The sequence below is a fragment of the Pogoniulus pusillus genome, chromosome 27 (assembly GCF_015220805.1).
Source record: "Pogoniulus pusillus isolate bPogPus1 chromosome 27, bPogPus1.pri, whole genome shotgun sequence".
NCBI lineage: Eukaryota > Metazoa > Chordata > Aves > Piciformes > Lybiidae > Pogoniulus > Pogoniulus pusillus.
This window is the reverse complement of record NC_087290.1, coordinates 2,216,198-2,231,202: the sequence shown is the minus strand read 5'-3', so window position 1 is coordinate 2,231,202 and position 15,005 is coordinate 2,216,198. Positions and strand designations below refer to the sequence as shown.

Below are 15,005 nucleotides of genomic sequence, written 5' to 3'. Positions count from 1 at the left end.
TCTTCTCCCTCAGATCAGGTGCCAGGAGAGGCAATGGCCTGAATTTCTGCCAGGGGAGGGTTAGGTTGGAGATGAGGAAAAATGTCTTTGCTGCAAGAGCAGTCAGGGATTGGAAGAGGCTGCCCAGGGAGGTGGTGGAGTCCCCATCCCTGGAGGTGTTCAAGAAAGGTGTGGCCATGGCACTTGGGGACAGGGTTTGATGGCCATGGTTGGGTTGGGTTGGGTTGATGTTGGACTGAGTGATCTCAGAAGGCTTTTACAGCCAAGACAATTCTCTACCTTTTAACCCTGCTTTGTTGGGCCTCTAAGACTAAAGGCTTCTGGTCAGTTATTTTGGTGGGCTCAACAAAGAGCTGGCAAACATCTCCAGGAAAAAAAAACTCAGAGGAGTTTTTTTCTGGAGTCCCTGGGCACACAGATCTCTTATCTCAATGCTAAAAAATAGTAGGGAAAAGTCTCTGATGAACGAAGTGGTACCCAGCAGAGGGGTCAGATGACAACTGCAATGGAAGGAGACTTCCTTGCATTGAAGGGATGAACAGAGAGGAATCTCATGAAGATCAGCAAGGGCAAGAGCATGGCCCTGGCCCTGGGCAGGAACAACCTCCTGCAGCAGGACAGCTGAGGGGGGACCTGCGGGGGAGCAGCTGCAAGGAGAAGGAGCTGGGAGTGCTGGGGGACAGCAAGTGCCCATGGGGCAGCAATGTGCCCTGGGGGGCAGGGAGGCAAATGGTGTCCTGGGGGGCATGGAGGAGAGGGTGGGCAGCAGACTGAAGGAGGTTCTCCTGCCCCTCTGCTCTGCTCTTGTGAGGCCACATCTGCGGTGTCGGTTCCAATTCTGGGCTCCCCAGTTGCAGAGAGACAGGAAACTGCTGGAGAGAGCCCAGGGGAGGCTGCAAAGATGCTGAGAGGCCTGGAGCAGCTCTGGGAGGAGCAAAGGCTGAGAGCCCTGGGGCTGAGAGCCTGCAGAAGAGCAGCCCCAGAGAGCAGCTGAGCAATGCTCAGCAAGAGCTAAAGGAGCTGTGGGGAGCAAGAGACTGGTGTCAGACTCTTGTCAGTGGTGCCCAGGGACAGGCCAAGGGGCAGCAAGGGGCACAAAGTGTCAGGCAGGAGGTTGGCTGTGCAGAGGAGGAGCAAGTTGTTTGCTGTGAGGGTGCTGGAGGCCTGGAGCAGGCTGCCCAGAGAGGCTGTGGAGTGTCCTTGTGTGGAGAGCTTCCAACCCCCCTGGCACTGTGCTGCTGGGCATTGTGCTGTGGGTGCCCTGCTGTAGGAGTGGGGCTGGGCTGGATGATCTCCAGAGGTACTTTCCAACCTCACCCTGCTGGGGCTCTGTGACAACATCCAGCAAGCTGCTGATGTGCTTGAGCTAGGGCCTTGCACAGCTCCCACCATGCTGGAATTCTGCGATTCCTTGAACACATCTTGCCCTGGTTTAATTCTCTATCATTCACACATGACATGCAAGAGAACAGCCCTACCAAAACATGTCTCACTCTACAAAGCTCTTCCAGCTGTGGAATTCCCTCTCCCATCCCCGGTATCCCACCTCCTCTCAGTGCCACAGGGACATCACTGCCGGAACCAAAACGCTTTTACCTCCAATGAGATGAAGAAAACAGCAACAGAACACGCTCCCAGAGGCCCCAGCAGAGGATGGGCTGTGCCAAGCCATCTGGGGCAGCAGGCACTGTCTCCATACTCAGCTAAAGGCCTCCCTTGGGCAAAGAGCCACAGCCGGTGCATCTGTAAGGCCACAGCAGGGGCGCTGGGAAGCCACCCCCAGCCCACAGTAGGGTGGGGCTGCTAGAGCAGAATTCAGAGCAGATGGGACACAAAGGTGGGTCCTATGCTGGGGTGGGGGCAGGGAGGGTAGGACCCATGGGAGGGGATGTTTGCATTCCACGCTAAGTGCTCACCCTGAGGGGAAGCAGACAAACGGTGCCGAGGGGAGTGGAAGGACAAAAGGCAGGTCCACATCTCACACACAGGGGAGGGTGGGGACAGCCAGGGGGGCCCGCAGCGGGGAAAGATGATTAACAAAAGGGGGGAGGGAGTCACATCCCACAACAGGAGAAGACTGACACAAAGTGGGGCCTGCACTCGGGGATGTACACCGAAATGGGGTCCGCATCTCACATCAGCAGGGTACAGGGCCTAAGGCGGGAAGCTAGAGAGGGAGACTTACATCTGCTTTAGCACTGATGGGGTCACACGACCAAAGGGTGGACCCGCACAGGCGAAGGGCCGTGACACTACGCGGGCATCCCTACCCACACCGGGGGCGCTCACTGAGAGCTATGAGCCCAAAGGGGCTCTACGGCTGCCGCTGCGAGGGCACACGACTCGAAGAGGAGAACATCAGGAGCCAAACCACATTAGGGCGCACATCCCACCCCGGGGAGGTGTGGCACAACCCAAAGTGGACATCCCACCCGCGGAGGACACAGCGAGGGACCCCAGAGGGACCCTGACCCCTCGGCCCCTGCCCTAGCGCGCCGCGAGGGGCGGGGCCGGCCCGGCCACGCCCCAGCCAGAGGGGCGGGGCAGCGCTCGCGGCAGGAGGCGTGGCCAGCCCGGCGGGGGCGGGGCTCCCCTCCCCCTCAGCCAGCGGCCAGCGGCGCGGGGGGCGTGTGAGGGGGAACGGCCGCGTCCCTTCCCTCTCCCTCAGCATGGCCGCGGCCTTCTCCGCCCCGCTGCTCGCCCGCCCGCCCGCCCGCCCTCCCGCGCCCAACGCAACCCGGCGTTCGACGGACGGTGGAGAGCAGAAGCGCCACCGGGGCCCCGCTCCGGCCGGCGGGGCCGGGCAGCACCTACCCGAAGCCATGGCGGGGGCTGCGCGGGCGGAGGGGACGCAGAGCCGAGAGCCACCGAGCGCCGCGCCGGCCGCGCGCACACTGAGCCCCCGCAGCGCGCCGACTGCGGGGCCCGCCCGCCAATCAGCGAGCGCCGCGCCTACCACCCGCCCGCCCAGCGCGGGGGAGCGCCGGGGCCGGACCAAGGGGCGGCGGCGGGAGGGGGGCGCCGCATCGAGGCGCGCAGGCTGCTCGGCGCGGGGGAGGGCAGCTGGGCAGAGGAGCTGCGCCGGGAGGAGGGGAAGGGATTAAATGGTTCAGTCGGTGTAGGTCATTAATGGTCGGGCTGCCGAGGTGGAAGCGGGAGGCTGCCGAGATGGAAGCGGGGGGCTGCCGAGATGTGCGGCATGGTCGGGCTGCCGAGATGGAAGCGGGAGGCTGCCGAGATGTACGGCATGGTCGGGATGCCGAGATGGAAGCGGGAGGCTGCCGAGATGTACGGCATGGTCGGGATGCCGAGATGGAAGCGGGAGGCTGCCGAGATGTACGGCATGGTCGGGATGCCGAGATGGAAGCGGGAGGCTGCCGAGATGGAAGCGGGAGGCTGCCGAGATGGAAGCGGGAGGCTGCCGAGATGGAAGCGGGAGGCTGCCGAGATGGAAGCGGGAGGCTGCCGAGATGGAAGCGGGAGGCTGCCGAGATGGAAGCGGGAGGCGGCTGCTGCACCGGCATCGTCTGCGCTTGCCTCTCGGCGCCCCAGTTCCGCGTCGCCATTTGGGCTGTTAAGAGCTCACCACGCAAACCACACAGCGGCGGCGAGGGAGAGGCCTCGTCCAGCCGCGAAACGAATCGGGGAATCCTGTTCGTTTGAGCGGGAGTGAACCTTTCAGGGCCGTCCAGTCCAACCCACCTGCGGTTACCAGGGTCAGCCCCAGCTAGATCAGATTGCTCAGAGCCACAGACCTCACCTGCGAGGGTTTCAGGGATGGGGCAGCTCTCACCTCTCTGGGCTGCCTGGGACAACGTCTCCCCAGCCTCAGTGTCAGACGCTTCTATCCAGTCTGAATCTCCTTCTTTGAGTTCAAGCCATCCCCCCTTGGCCTGGCACTCAAGCCCTGAGAAGAAGTCTCTCCAGCTTTCTCCCCTCTAAGCACTGAAAGGCCACTAGAAGGTCTCCCTGGAGCCTTCTCTCCCAACACTCTCAGCCGAACCTCACAGCAAAGGGCTTCCAGCCCTGCCAGAATTAGTGTGGCCTCCTTTGGCCCTGCTCCAACAGGTCTGTGTCCTCTCTGGACTCCAGAGCTGGATAATTAGGTAAAGAAAACATCCAAAATTTGGACCTAAAGAGAGATTTTCCAGGGATTCCATTTCCTAAAAGAGCCAAATACTAATTTGGAGCCTGTCTTTCCTAGAAAAGGGGTGGTCATCTTTGGAGCCACTTCCTTGGACAGAAGAGATGAAGAATCACAGAATCACAGAATCAGGCAGGCTGGAAGAGAGCTCCAAGCTCAGCCAGCCCAACCTAGCACCCAGAACCAACCAACCAACCAGACCATGGCACTAAGTGCCCCAGCCAGGCTTGGCTGCAACACCTCCAGCCACACAGACTCCACCACCTCCCTGGGCAGCCCATTCCAATGCCAATCACTCTCTCTGACAACAACTTCCTAACAACATCCAGCCTAGACCTGCCCTGGCACAGCTCCAGGCTGGGTCCCCTTCTTCTGTCCCTGGCTGCCTGGCAGCAGAGCCCAACCCCACCTGGCTACAGCCTCCCTGCAGGCAGCTGCAGGCAGCAATGAGCTCTGCCCTGAGCCTCCTCTGCTGCAGGCTGCACCCCCCCAGCTCCCTCAGCCTCTCCTCACAGGGCTGTGCTCCAGGCCCCTCCCCAGCCTTGCTGCCCTTCTCCAAACACCTTCCAGCACCTCAGCATCTCTCTGCAATTGACCAGCCCAGAACTGGACACAGCACTCCAGGAGTGGCCTGAGCAGTGCTGAGCACAGGGGCACAAGAACCTCCCTTGTCCTGCTGCCCACACTGCTCCTGAGCCAGCCCAGGATGCCATTGGCTCTGCTGCCCACCTGGGCACTGCTGCCTCCTCTGCAGCTCCTCTCTCCCAGCACCCCCAGCTCCCTCTCTGCCTGGCTGCTCTCAGCCACTCTGGCCCCAGCCTGCAGTGCTGCTTGGGGTTGTTGTGGCCAAAGTGCAGAACCCTGCCCTTGGCCTTGTTCAGTCTCATCCCCTTGGCCTCTGCCCACCCATGCAGCCTGTCCAGGTCCCTCTGCAGGGCTCTCCTACCCTCCCACAGCTCCACAGTTGCTCCTAGCTCGGTGTCATCTGCAAACTTATTGTCGCTGGACTTAATGCCCTGCTCCAGATCATCAATAAAGATACTGATCAGGTCTGGGCTCAGCACTGACCCTTGGGGAACACCACTGAATGAAATGAAACGAGCAAAAGCAATGTCAGTTATTGAGTCTGATTTGGTTTAGGATCTGTGCTTCTTGTTTCAGCTCAAGCTGCCTTCTTCGAGAGCTGGAGAGTTAACAGCAGCAGAGTTTGTGTCTGGTGACAGCTGTGAGTGCACCGGCAGGGGAAACAGGCAGCGCTGCGAGGTTTTGCCCTGCTCTGGTCACAAAGGCACTGCAGAGAATTCTGATTTCAGCTGGATTGGGCAGATTTGCACATAAGTGGAGGCCTTTCTTCCCCTCCTCAGCAAATCCCACTGCCACAGCCTGAAAAATAAAAACCTGTGTGAAACAAGCAGCATCTACAATTATTATTCTTTAAAAAGAGGGGAACTGGAGCTCGCAGCTCTTTTGTTTCTCTTTGAAAAGACTTTGTCTCCTCCAGCTGTGCTGTCTTCTCCTGAGTCATTAGCCATCCTGTGTGAGCCACAACCTGGGCCCTCTCACAAAGGCTGCACCGGGATTAGTGCAAAGCCCAAACAATGCTCTCTAGCTAGGGGCAGGGCAGGGGAGGTGGGGGGGAGGCAGAGCCCGAAGTGCCTCTGCATTCCTCAGAGCCTGAGGGGTTCTCACGAATGGAAAACGGCACCGAGACAGTGACAGGCTCACAGATCTGTCTGCCTGCCGATGGGTGCGTGCTGTGCTCCCGTGGAATCACAGAATTAGGCAGGCTGGAAGAGAGCTCCAAGCTCAGCCAGCCCAACCTAGCACCCAGCCCCAACCAACCAGACCATGGCACTCAGTGCCCCAGCCAGGCTTGGCTGCAACACCTCCAGCCACACAGACTCCACCATCTCCCTGGGCAGCCCATTCCAATGCCAATCACTCTCTCTGCCAGGAACTTCCTAACAACATCCAGCCTAGACCTGCCCTGGCACAGCTCCAGGCTGGGTCCCCTTCTTCTGTCCCTGGCTGCCTGGCAGCAGAGCCCAACCCCACCTGGCTACAGCCTCCCTGCAGGCAGCTGCAGGCAGCAATGAGCTCTGCCCTGAGCCTCCTCTGCTGCAGGCTGCACCCCCCCAGCTCCCTCAGCCTCTCCTCACAGGGCTGTGCTCCAGGCCCCTCTCCATCACGGTGAGCTCATGCTGTGTGCACACACGATGGTGTTACCCAGCAGCACAGCTGAAGCCGCTGCAGCAGGCGTGCCCTGCTCTGTAGCACACTCTCACGGAGGAGGCCTCTGTGTGCCAGCCTGGCTCGGTGCATGTGGCTCTGGCGCAGATGCCGCTCACCGCTTCGGCCTGTCACACCCGAAGGGAAATGCTTTGTGCTTCCGAGCCGCCTAACCCCGGGAGACAGCAGCGGGGGGCGGACGGCGGCGTCCGAGGCCTTCCCTGCTCCGCGGGGCCTCCACCCTGCCGGCCGGGCCGGGCCGTGCGCGGCAGCGGGCCGGGACTAGCGCAGCCTGGGGGACCTGCCAGCCACAGCGCCCTGCGCTCCCGGGGGAGCTTTCTCGCCTCTGGAAAGGGGGGGAAGGAATAAAACCTTTTAAGGGGACCCCGCCCCCCATTCCCCTCCCCCCCCGCTCGTCTCCATGGTAACGGGGCCGCCGCAGCGCCTCGCGTTGCCCTGGCAACCGCCCAGGCCTTCCGGCGGGGGCCGGAACCGGAGGCCCCGCGGCGGCGCCATGGCGGCGGGGCTGGGGCTGAGGCTGCTGCCGGGGCCGAGGCTGCCGCCGGCCGCCACCGCCCTCACGCTGCTGCTGTCCATCGGCCTCTCCGCCCCGGCGCTGCTGCGGGGCCCGGCCGCCGCCCGCTCCGCCGCCTCGCTGCGGGCCGCTGCCCTGCGTGCGGGGGAAGGTGAGCGGGGGCCGCCGGGACCCTCCGTCTCTCCCCGCCCCGCTTCTGGCCTCCCGCGAACCCCGCACCGAGCTCTGGCGTCTCCGCTCTCCAAGCCTTCCCCGTGCCCTCCCTCGAACGCCCTAAACCCCCTCATCCTCCGCCCCCAGGCCCTTGCTTCTCTCCTCTGTGGCCCTTCCCCGTGTCCTGCCCTTCGCTTCCCGGCACTGCCTCAGTCCCTCCCCCCAGCGCTGCTCCCCCTGCGGGCCCCGCGCAGTGCTCCTCACTCCCCCACCTCTGGCCGCTTCCTGACCTGCACCGAGCCTGCCGAGCGCCCAGCTCAGCCCCCTGCAGCGGGCTGCTTCCCTCTCAGCCCCCGTCCCTGGCCCCGCACAGCCCGCGGAGCAGCGGCGTGCCGCTGGAGCTGCAGGGATTTGCTTCTCTCCGGCCCTGGGACGTTCCCGGGAGGATTTTTATCACGCTTTCGATTACCATTTCCCTGCTCACTCCCACGCAGTGATTTCTTTAGCAGCCCGGTGGGTCGGCTCCTCCATCTGGCAGGTGTCCAGCAGGGCAAGCAGGTTGTGCGGATTACTCAGCTGCTGTTTTCAAGGCTGTTGGAGGAGGTGGAGAGCTCTTGGCCTCACTGAGTGCCCAGAGGGCCTGGGCTCTGATAACCTCCCTGTGCTTTGGTTTCTTTTTAATGGGCTGCCCGGGGAGGTGGTGGAGTCTCTGTGGCTGGAGCTGTTCAAGGCAGGACTGGACGTGGCACTTGGTGCCATGGTCTGGCCTTGAGCTCTGTGGTAAAGGGTTGGACTTGATGATCTGTGAGGTCTCTTCCAACCCTGATGGTACTGTGATACTGTGATACTGTAATGAGAAAACCCAACCTTCTAGCAGTGTAAGAAGTGTTTTGAGCAGAATTGCTCACCCTAGCAGTGATTTTTATCTGTCTCTTTTAGTGATACTTAAGTTTACCGCAGACACAGTTGCGTTTTTCCAGGCAGCTTCCCGGGAAGCAGCCGGAACCAATGCATTTGGCTCGCTTTAACTCCCTTTGGTTGGTCCTGCCTGGTTCCTCGGAGTTCCTTCTCCTACACCAAGCTGTTCCTGAGTCCCATCAGCTCCCTCCTGCTCCGCCTGCTGGCAGTGATTCGACGCCGGGTCCCTGCTGCCTGACGGTGCTGCTGTGCTCAGTTCACAGGCTGCTCACCTACATCTTCCTCTACGAGGACCTGCCGTCCTTGGCCTGCGGTGCTGCGATCGTCTGGCACTTCGCTGGCAGCTTCGAGAGGAGCGTTGGCACGGCGAAGCACTGCTTCCTCACCAGCACCTTCGCCATCCTCGCCGCCCTCCTCTGCCTCTTGCTCCAGACCTTGGTCTCGAGGCTGTCAGAGGTGGAGGATGCCAAAGGGTTCCTGCCAGTGGCCTTTGCCACCCTGGGGGTGAGCACCACACGCTCGCAGATGAAGAGGTCTCTGGTGTGTGGGGTTCGAGTTCCAGTGATGCTGGTGCCCTGGTTCCTGCTCTGCCTGGCCTGCTTTGTGCCCAGCTCTTCTCTCCTGAGCAACCTCTGTGGGCTCCTCACAGGGACACTCTGTATCCTTTCCCTGCACAAACCAGGCTGGAGTGGGAAGGCAGAATCACAGAAGGGGTTAAGTTGGAAGGGACCTTAAAGCTCATCCAGTTCCAGCTTCCCTTGTGTTCAAGGCCCCTCCTGTTCAAGGACAGGGAGCTGCTTGAGAGGGTCCAGTGTAGAGCCACAAAGATGATTAAGGAAGTTAACATCTTTCCCTATGAGGAGAGCCTGAGGGAGCTGGGGCTTGTTAGCTTGGAGGGGTGACATGATTAATGGTGATCAATATGTGCAGGTGAGTGCCAGGAGGCTGGAGCCAGCCTCTTCTTGGTGATGCTCAGTGACAGGACAAGGGGCAATGGGGGGAGCTGAGGCACAGGAGACTCCATGTGAACCTAAGGAAGATTTTATTCTCTGTGAGAGTGACAGAACCCTGGAACAGGCTGCCCAGGGGGACTGTGGAATCTCCTGTGGAGATAGGCAAGAACCATCGATGTGTTCCTGTGTGATCTGCTCCCGAGACGCTGCCCTGGCAGGGACCTGGACCAGATGAGCTCTGGAGGTCCCTTCCAGCCCCTGATGTTCTGTAATTCTATGATTCTCCCTGCCATGGGCAGTGACACCTTCCACCACCCCAGGCTGCTCAAGACCTCATCCAGCCTGACCTCGAGCACCTCCAGGGAGGGGATAGCCACAACCTCTCTGGCCAGCCTGTGCCAGTGTCTCCTCACCCTCACTGTCAAGAGTTTCTTCCTCATCTCCACTCTCAGTCTCCCCTCTCCCAGCTCAAAGCCATTGTCCCTCATCCTGGCACTCTCAGCCCTTGTCCAGAGTCCATCCACAGCTCTCCTGGAGCTCCTTCATATGTTGTAAGCCTGCTCTAAGGTCTCCCTGCAGCCCCCTCCAGGCTGAACAGCTCTGACTCCAATCATCTTTGTGGCCTCCTCTGGATCAACTTCAGCAGTTCCATGTTCTCCTTGTGCTGGGGGCCCCAACCTGAATGCAGTACCCCAGGTGAGGTCTCACCAGAGCAGAGCAGAGGGACAGAATCCCTTCCCTTGTCCTGCTGGCCATGCTGCTTCAGATACAGCCCATGACAAGGGTGCCTCTTTGGGCTGCCAGTGCACATTGCTAGCTCATGCCAAGCACCTCATCACCCAGCACCCCCTATCTCCTCTGCAGGGCTGCTTTCAAGCCACTCATTATCCATCCTGCATTCGTGCTTGGCACTGCCCTGACCCATCTGGGATGCTGGTTCCTGACAGAGAGGATGTGCTCTGGGTCCCATTGCTGGCACACAATGGCTTTGTGTTGATGGTGTTTCCTGGGCTCTTGCTCTGCAGTCAACTCTCAGTAGCTTTGCCTCATCACAGCCCAGTTTGTTTTTCACCTCCTTCTTCCACTTCCACCTTTAATACATGCAAAGGACAGAGAGTTGAGAAGGGAGGTGGTCTGTGAAGGTGGTGCTGGGGAGAATAGGAGGAATTCTCCAGGGGAAGGAAGGGGTCTGTGGCCAGGGGGGACTGTGTGTGGCTGTGTTATAAATGAGTGTGCTTTGTCTGTAGCCCTTAACATGCTGCTGACCTCAGATGGTCTTGGCTACTGCTCCTGCTTGGATTTCTCAGAGCCAGTGGCCTCCAAGCTGGACCAGATGTTGCCTTTCAGCCTGCTGAGGAGGATACCAGGGCTGAGGTACATCCCAGGGTCCTCAGCAGAGAGAAGAGCCTTTGAAAGCTGCAAGTGAGTAGAGGAGTTGCTGGGCAATGTGCTACAGGGGAGTTCTGAGGTCTGAGTGGAGGCATAAATGGCCTTTAAAAGCTGTGCTGTGCCTGTCACAGCCTGGGTGTCAGGGGGAGCACAGTGACATGGCTCTGCCTGACACATTGTCACACAGTAACTCAGCCAGGGCTTGCAGTGAAAGCTAAGCTGAGGTGAAACTCATCTGCTGCAGGGGTGTGAAGGGTTTGGAAGCTTGCTGGAAACCTTGAGCTGCACAGTTCTGCCCTAGCACTGGGACTGATGGCATTTGGTCCTGGCTGAGTGGCTGCCCAGGGTGTGATCTTTATCATCATCTTTATGGTTCTCTGCCCCACCTCAGCTCCCAGGAATGCTGTGAAGTGAGTTGTGTCCAAATCTCTGCAGGGGCAGAGCTTTGTGAATTGACAGAATCAGTCAGGGTTGGAAGGGACCACAAGGATCATGCAGTTCCAACCCCCCTGCCACAGTACCCCAGCAGACCACTGGCCCTCTTGGCCATCAGCACCTTACTGGCTCATGGTCTCCCTGTTGCCATTTTCTATCAAGGATTAAGCTCTGAGTTGTTTCAGCCATCAACTCATCCTAAAGCTTCTTGGGAGTGAGGGCATCCCCAAAGGTTTCCTCATGCATGGGGAAACAAACCCAGGAGTGTCCCCCAGATCCCATGGGATGCTCAGACCAAGAGTGCTCTCAGGGGAAGCTGGACAGGGCAACAGAACTCCTGGGTTTCCTCTCTGCCTTCTCTGCCAGTGCAGCATTCAGGAGGAGGCTGAGCTTGTGTGTGCACAGCAGCTCAGCTGGGTCTCCACACCTGCTTTCTGCAGCTGAAGTGGCTCAAAGAGGTGGATCAGAGGTGTTTACATAAACATTTTCCTGGCAAGCAGGGTGTGGGAAGATGCTTCTGGGGTATTTCCACTGCTGCAGCTGTGTTTGCATGTCTCTGTCTCAGGCACAAGTCCTCTAGGTGCTAAGATTTTGATTCTTGTTCCCAGGTGAGAGCTCTCTGTGGTTTGTGCCTTAACACATTTCATAGAATCAGGCAGGTTGGAGGAGAGCTCCAAGCTCAGCCAGCCCAACCTAGCACCCAGCCCTGCCCAACCAACCAGACCATGGCACTCAGTGCCCCAGCCAGGCTTGGCTGCAACACCTCCAGCCACACAGACTCCACCACCTCCCTGGGCAGCCCATTCCAATGCCAATCACTCTCTCTGCCAGGAACTTCCTAACAACATCCAGCCTAGACCTGCCCTGGCACAGCTCCAGGCTGTGTCCCCTTCTTCTGTCCCTGGCTGCCTGGCAGCAGAGCCCAACCCCACCTGGCTACAGCCTCCCTGCAGGCAGCTGCAGGCAGCAATGAGCTCTGCCCTGAGCCTCCTCTGCTGCAGGCTGCACCCCCCCAGCTCCCTCAGCCTCTCCTCACAGGGCTGTGCTCCAGGCTCCTCCCCAGCCTTGCTGCCCTTCTCCAAACACCTTCCAGCACCTCAACAGCTCTCTGCAATGGAGGAGCCCAGAACTGGACACAGCACTCCAGGGGTGGCCTGAGCAGTGCTGAGCACAGGGGCAGAAGAACCTCCCTTGTCCTGCTGCCCACACTGCTCCTGCTACATCCATCAGATTTCAGGTATCAAGTTGCCACCAAACATTTCTCCATGCTGCAGCCTTTGACACCATATTTCTGTCCACAAAAAAAGCCCCAACCAAAACCAAAAAAAATCCCCAACCAAAACTCAAAGCCAAGCCTACATCCCAAAAAAACACCCAAAAAATCCAAGCCCAACCCCTCCATCAAGAGCTGCTGGAGTGTGGTGGCCATGGCCTTCAGGGAGGTTGGCTTGGTTGGCAGCACTGATCCCAGCAGTACTCCTGAAGTCCCAGGGGCTTTGGCTTCCAGGCAGATTGCCTCTGTCTTGGTGTTTGGCTGGGGTGAGTCCTGGCTTCTCTTTCCAGCCCATTTGTAGCATCACAGAGGTGTTTCAGCTGGAAAATCCTCCTAAGCTCATCCAGTTCAACCAGCAGCCTAACACCACCACAGCCACTAAGCCTGTCCCCAGGTGCCATGGCCACAGCTGTCTGCAACACCTCCAGGCATGGGCACTCCACCACCTCCCTGGGCAGCCTGTGCCAAGCCCTGACCACTCCTGCAGCAAAGAATTTTTTCCTCATCTCCAGCCTAACCCTGCCCTGGCACAATCTCAGGCCATTGCCTCTCCTCATTTCATCTGAGGGAGCAGAGCCCAACCCCCACCTGGCTCCAGCCTCCTTTCAGGGAGTTGTGGAGAGCAGTGAGGTCTCTCCTTGGCCACCTCCAGATTAAACAATCCCAATTCCCTCAGCTGCTCCTTACCAGACCTGAGAGTAAATCTGGAAGTAGGGAGGTTCAGATTGGGTGTTAGAAAGAACTTCTCCAGCATGAGGGTGGCACAGGTTGCCCAGGGAGGTGCTGGAAGCCTCATCCCTGGAAGTTACTAAGGCCAGGCTGAATGAGGCTCTGAGCACCCTGATCTAGTGTGAGGCTTCCCTGCCCATGGCAGGGGGTTGGAGCTGAATGATCCTTGAGGTCCCTTCCAGCCCTGGCAGTTCTGTGCTTCTCTTCTCCAGTGCCTTCCCCAGCTTGTTGCTCTCTCCCCTTCCCTTTCCACTCCAGACCCTTCACTCTGCTCACACCAAAGGCCTTTCAAGCTGTGTGATAAATAACCCTTGGCTGCTGTGGCTTCTCCAGATGGCTCCCTCAGCAGATGTGGTGTTGGGTGAAGGCAGGGAGGACATGCAGGGAAATCTGAAGGTGTGCAGCACTTTGACCTGGCTATTCCCTGCAGAAAGGGTCAAGAAGCTTTTGAAACTCTACTATTACCTAGAAAAGTTGGACCAGATGGGCTTGGGGTCCCTTCCAGCCTGGCTTTGTGTGATTCTGTGAGTCCCACTCCCTCACTGGGTGTGAACTGGTGTGTGCTGGGAGTGGGAGCCTCTGCCCTAGAAGGCTGCTTGCCCTGTTTTAACTCGAGTGCTGCTTGTAATCAGAGCTGCTCCTGTTCTAGTGAATCTCTGATGGATTGCAGTGACCTTTCTGAGCACTGGCCAGGAGGAAATCTGCCCCTGGGGCTCTCCCAGTGCTAATTGGGCAATGCCAGTTCTGAGCTCTGTGTAACCTTCTGTTTTCTTCCTGCCCAGGCTTATCCCCACGCCCGGCACCTACCCCACCCAGAGCTATCACTGCTCCTCCTCTCCAGCTCTTCCTGCTTCCGAGGTGCACGTTCCAGGATGCAGCCCAGCTCTGGGGCAGGAAGCATCTCAGCAGGTCCATGCTGCAGGATACAGCCTGGCTGCAGTCAGCCCGGGCAGTGCTGGAGCCCACCCTGGGCAGTGGTGCCAGCAGGCTGGGTTCCCTCCCCAGCAGCTCCTGTGCCTGCCTCAGCCACAGGCACCCGCAGGCCTGGGCCTCCTGGCTGGGGTTCAGCAGGTGTCAGGGTGTCCAGCAGCCACAGTGGCTTCTGTGCCAGCAGAAGTGCCCAGAGTGCAGGTGTACTGACCCTCCAGAAAGCAGTGGGACTCTCACACTGTGGTGGGACCATTCTGTGGTGCTAAACTCCAGCAGCTGCTCCATCACTCACTGACCCCTCCCCAGGGATCAGCAAAAAAGAGAAGATAGAATCCAAGAACCAGAGAATTGTTGCTGTTGGAAGAGACCTCCAGGATCATCCAGTCCAACCTTCAACCCAACACCACCATGGCCATTAAACCCTGTCCTCACATGCCATGGCCACAGGTTCCTTGAACATCTCCAGGGATGGGAACTCCACTGCCTGCCTGGGCAGCCTCTTTCAATCCCTGACTGCTCTTGCAGGGGAGAAATCTTTCCTCATCTTCACCTAATCCTTCCCTGGCACAATTCCAAGCCAGATCCTCATGGGGTGAGAAGGATTTAAGGAGGCAGCCAAACTAATCCCAATCTGAACTGTACAGAGTAAGCCAAATAAACATGCAGTGCTCACGACAAAGGGGAGAGCAGAGTGGTGAGTGAGCCCCTCAGGCATGTGGAGAGGCAGAACCCCCTGTCCTCAGCAGACATCACAGAACCTCAGCAGGGTGGGGCTGCAAGGGACCCCTGGAGATCATCTACTCCAGTCCCCCTTCTAAAGCAGGGCACCCACAGCAGCTTGCCCAGCAGCACAGTGCCAGGGGGGTTTGGAAGCTCTCCACACAAGGACACTCCAGGGAAAGAACCCAACTGGATGTGTCCTCAGCCTCCTGCACCTAAGTTTGCAGAGCCTCTTGCTCACTGTGGCTGCTTTGGAAGCTGTTTTAAAAGCTTCAGAAGCAGAGGCTGGCAGTGCTCTGCAAGCCACAGGCCACCAGAACTGATGGGATGGGAGAGGTCCAGTGCCCTCTAAAGGGAAAACTCACTGCTCAGTTCAGCTGGGCAAGGTTTCTTACCCCACAGTTCCAGCAGGTGTGTTCACCTGGAACACTGGAAGGGACCTCTGGAGGTCATCCAGTCCATGCCCCACTCCTAAAGCAGGGCACCCACAGCAGCTTGCCCAGCAGCACAGTGCCAGGGGGGTTGGAAGCTCTCCACACAAGGACACTCCACAGCCTCTCTGGGCAGCCTGCTCCAGGCCTCCAGCACCCTCACAGC

At 59.0% G+C, this 15,005-nt stretch overlaps 2 protein-coding genes across 2 annotated transcripts in view; one reads left to right on the top strand and one right to left on the bottom strand.

Moving 5' to 3' along the window:
* Positions 1–2,926, bottom strand: part of TAF15 (TATA-box binding protein associated factor 15) — a 39,056-nt gene extending 36,130 nt beyond the window's left edge. The window contains exon 1 of the mRNA XM_064165919.1: positions 2,815–2,926. Within this exon, the coding sequence (XP_064021989.1) occupies positions 2,815–2,824 (10 nt within the window). The 5' untranslated portion in view covers positions 2,825–2,926. The remainder of the gene's footprint in view (positions 1–2,814) is intronic.
* Positions 2,927–6,804: 3,878 nt separating this feature from the next.
* Positions 6,805–14,367, top strand: RHBDD2 (rhomboid domain containing 2; the record flags this gene model as incomplete). Its single annotated transcript, XM_064166755.1, is given in 5 exon segments — positions 6,805–6,879; positions 6,882–7,059; positions 8,236–8,637; positions 10,204–10,354; positions 13,541–14,367. Coding segments are annotated over 5 exon segments (1,164 nt in total), but the record flags the coding sequence as incomplete, so codon positions are not given.
* Positions 14,368–15,005: the final 638 nt, after the last annotated feature.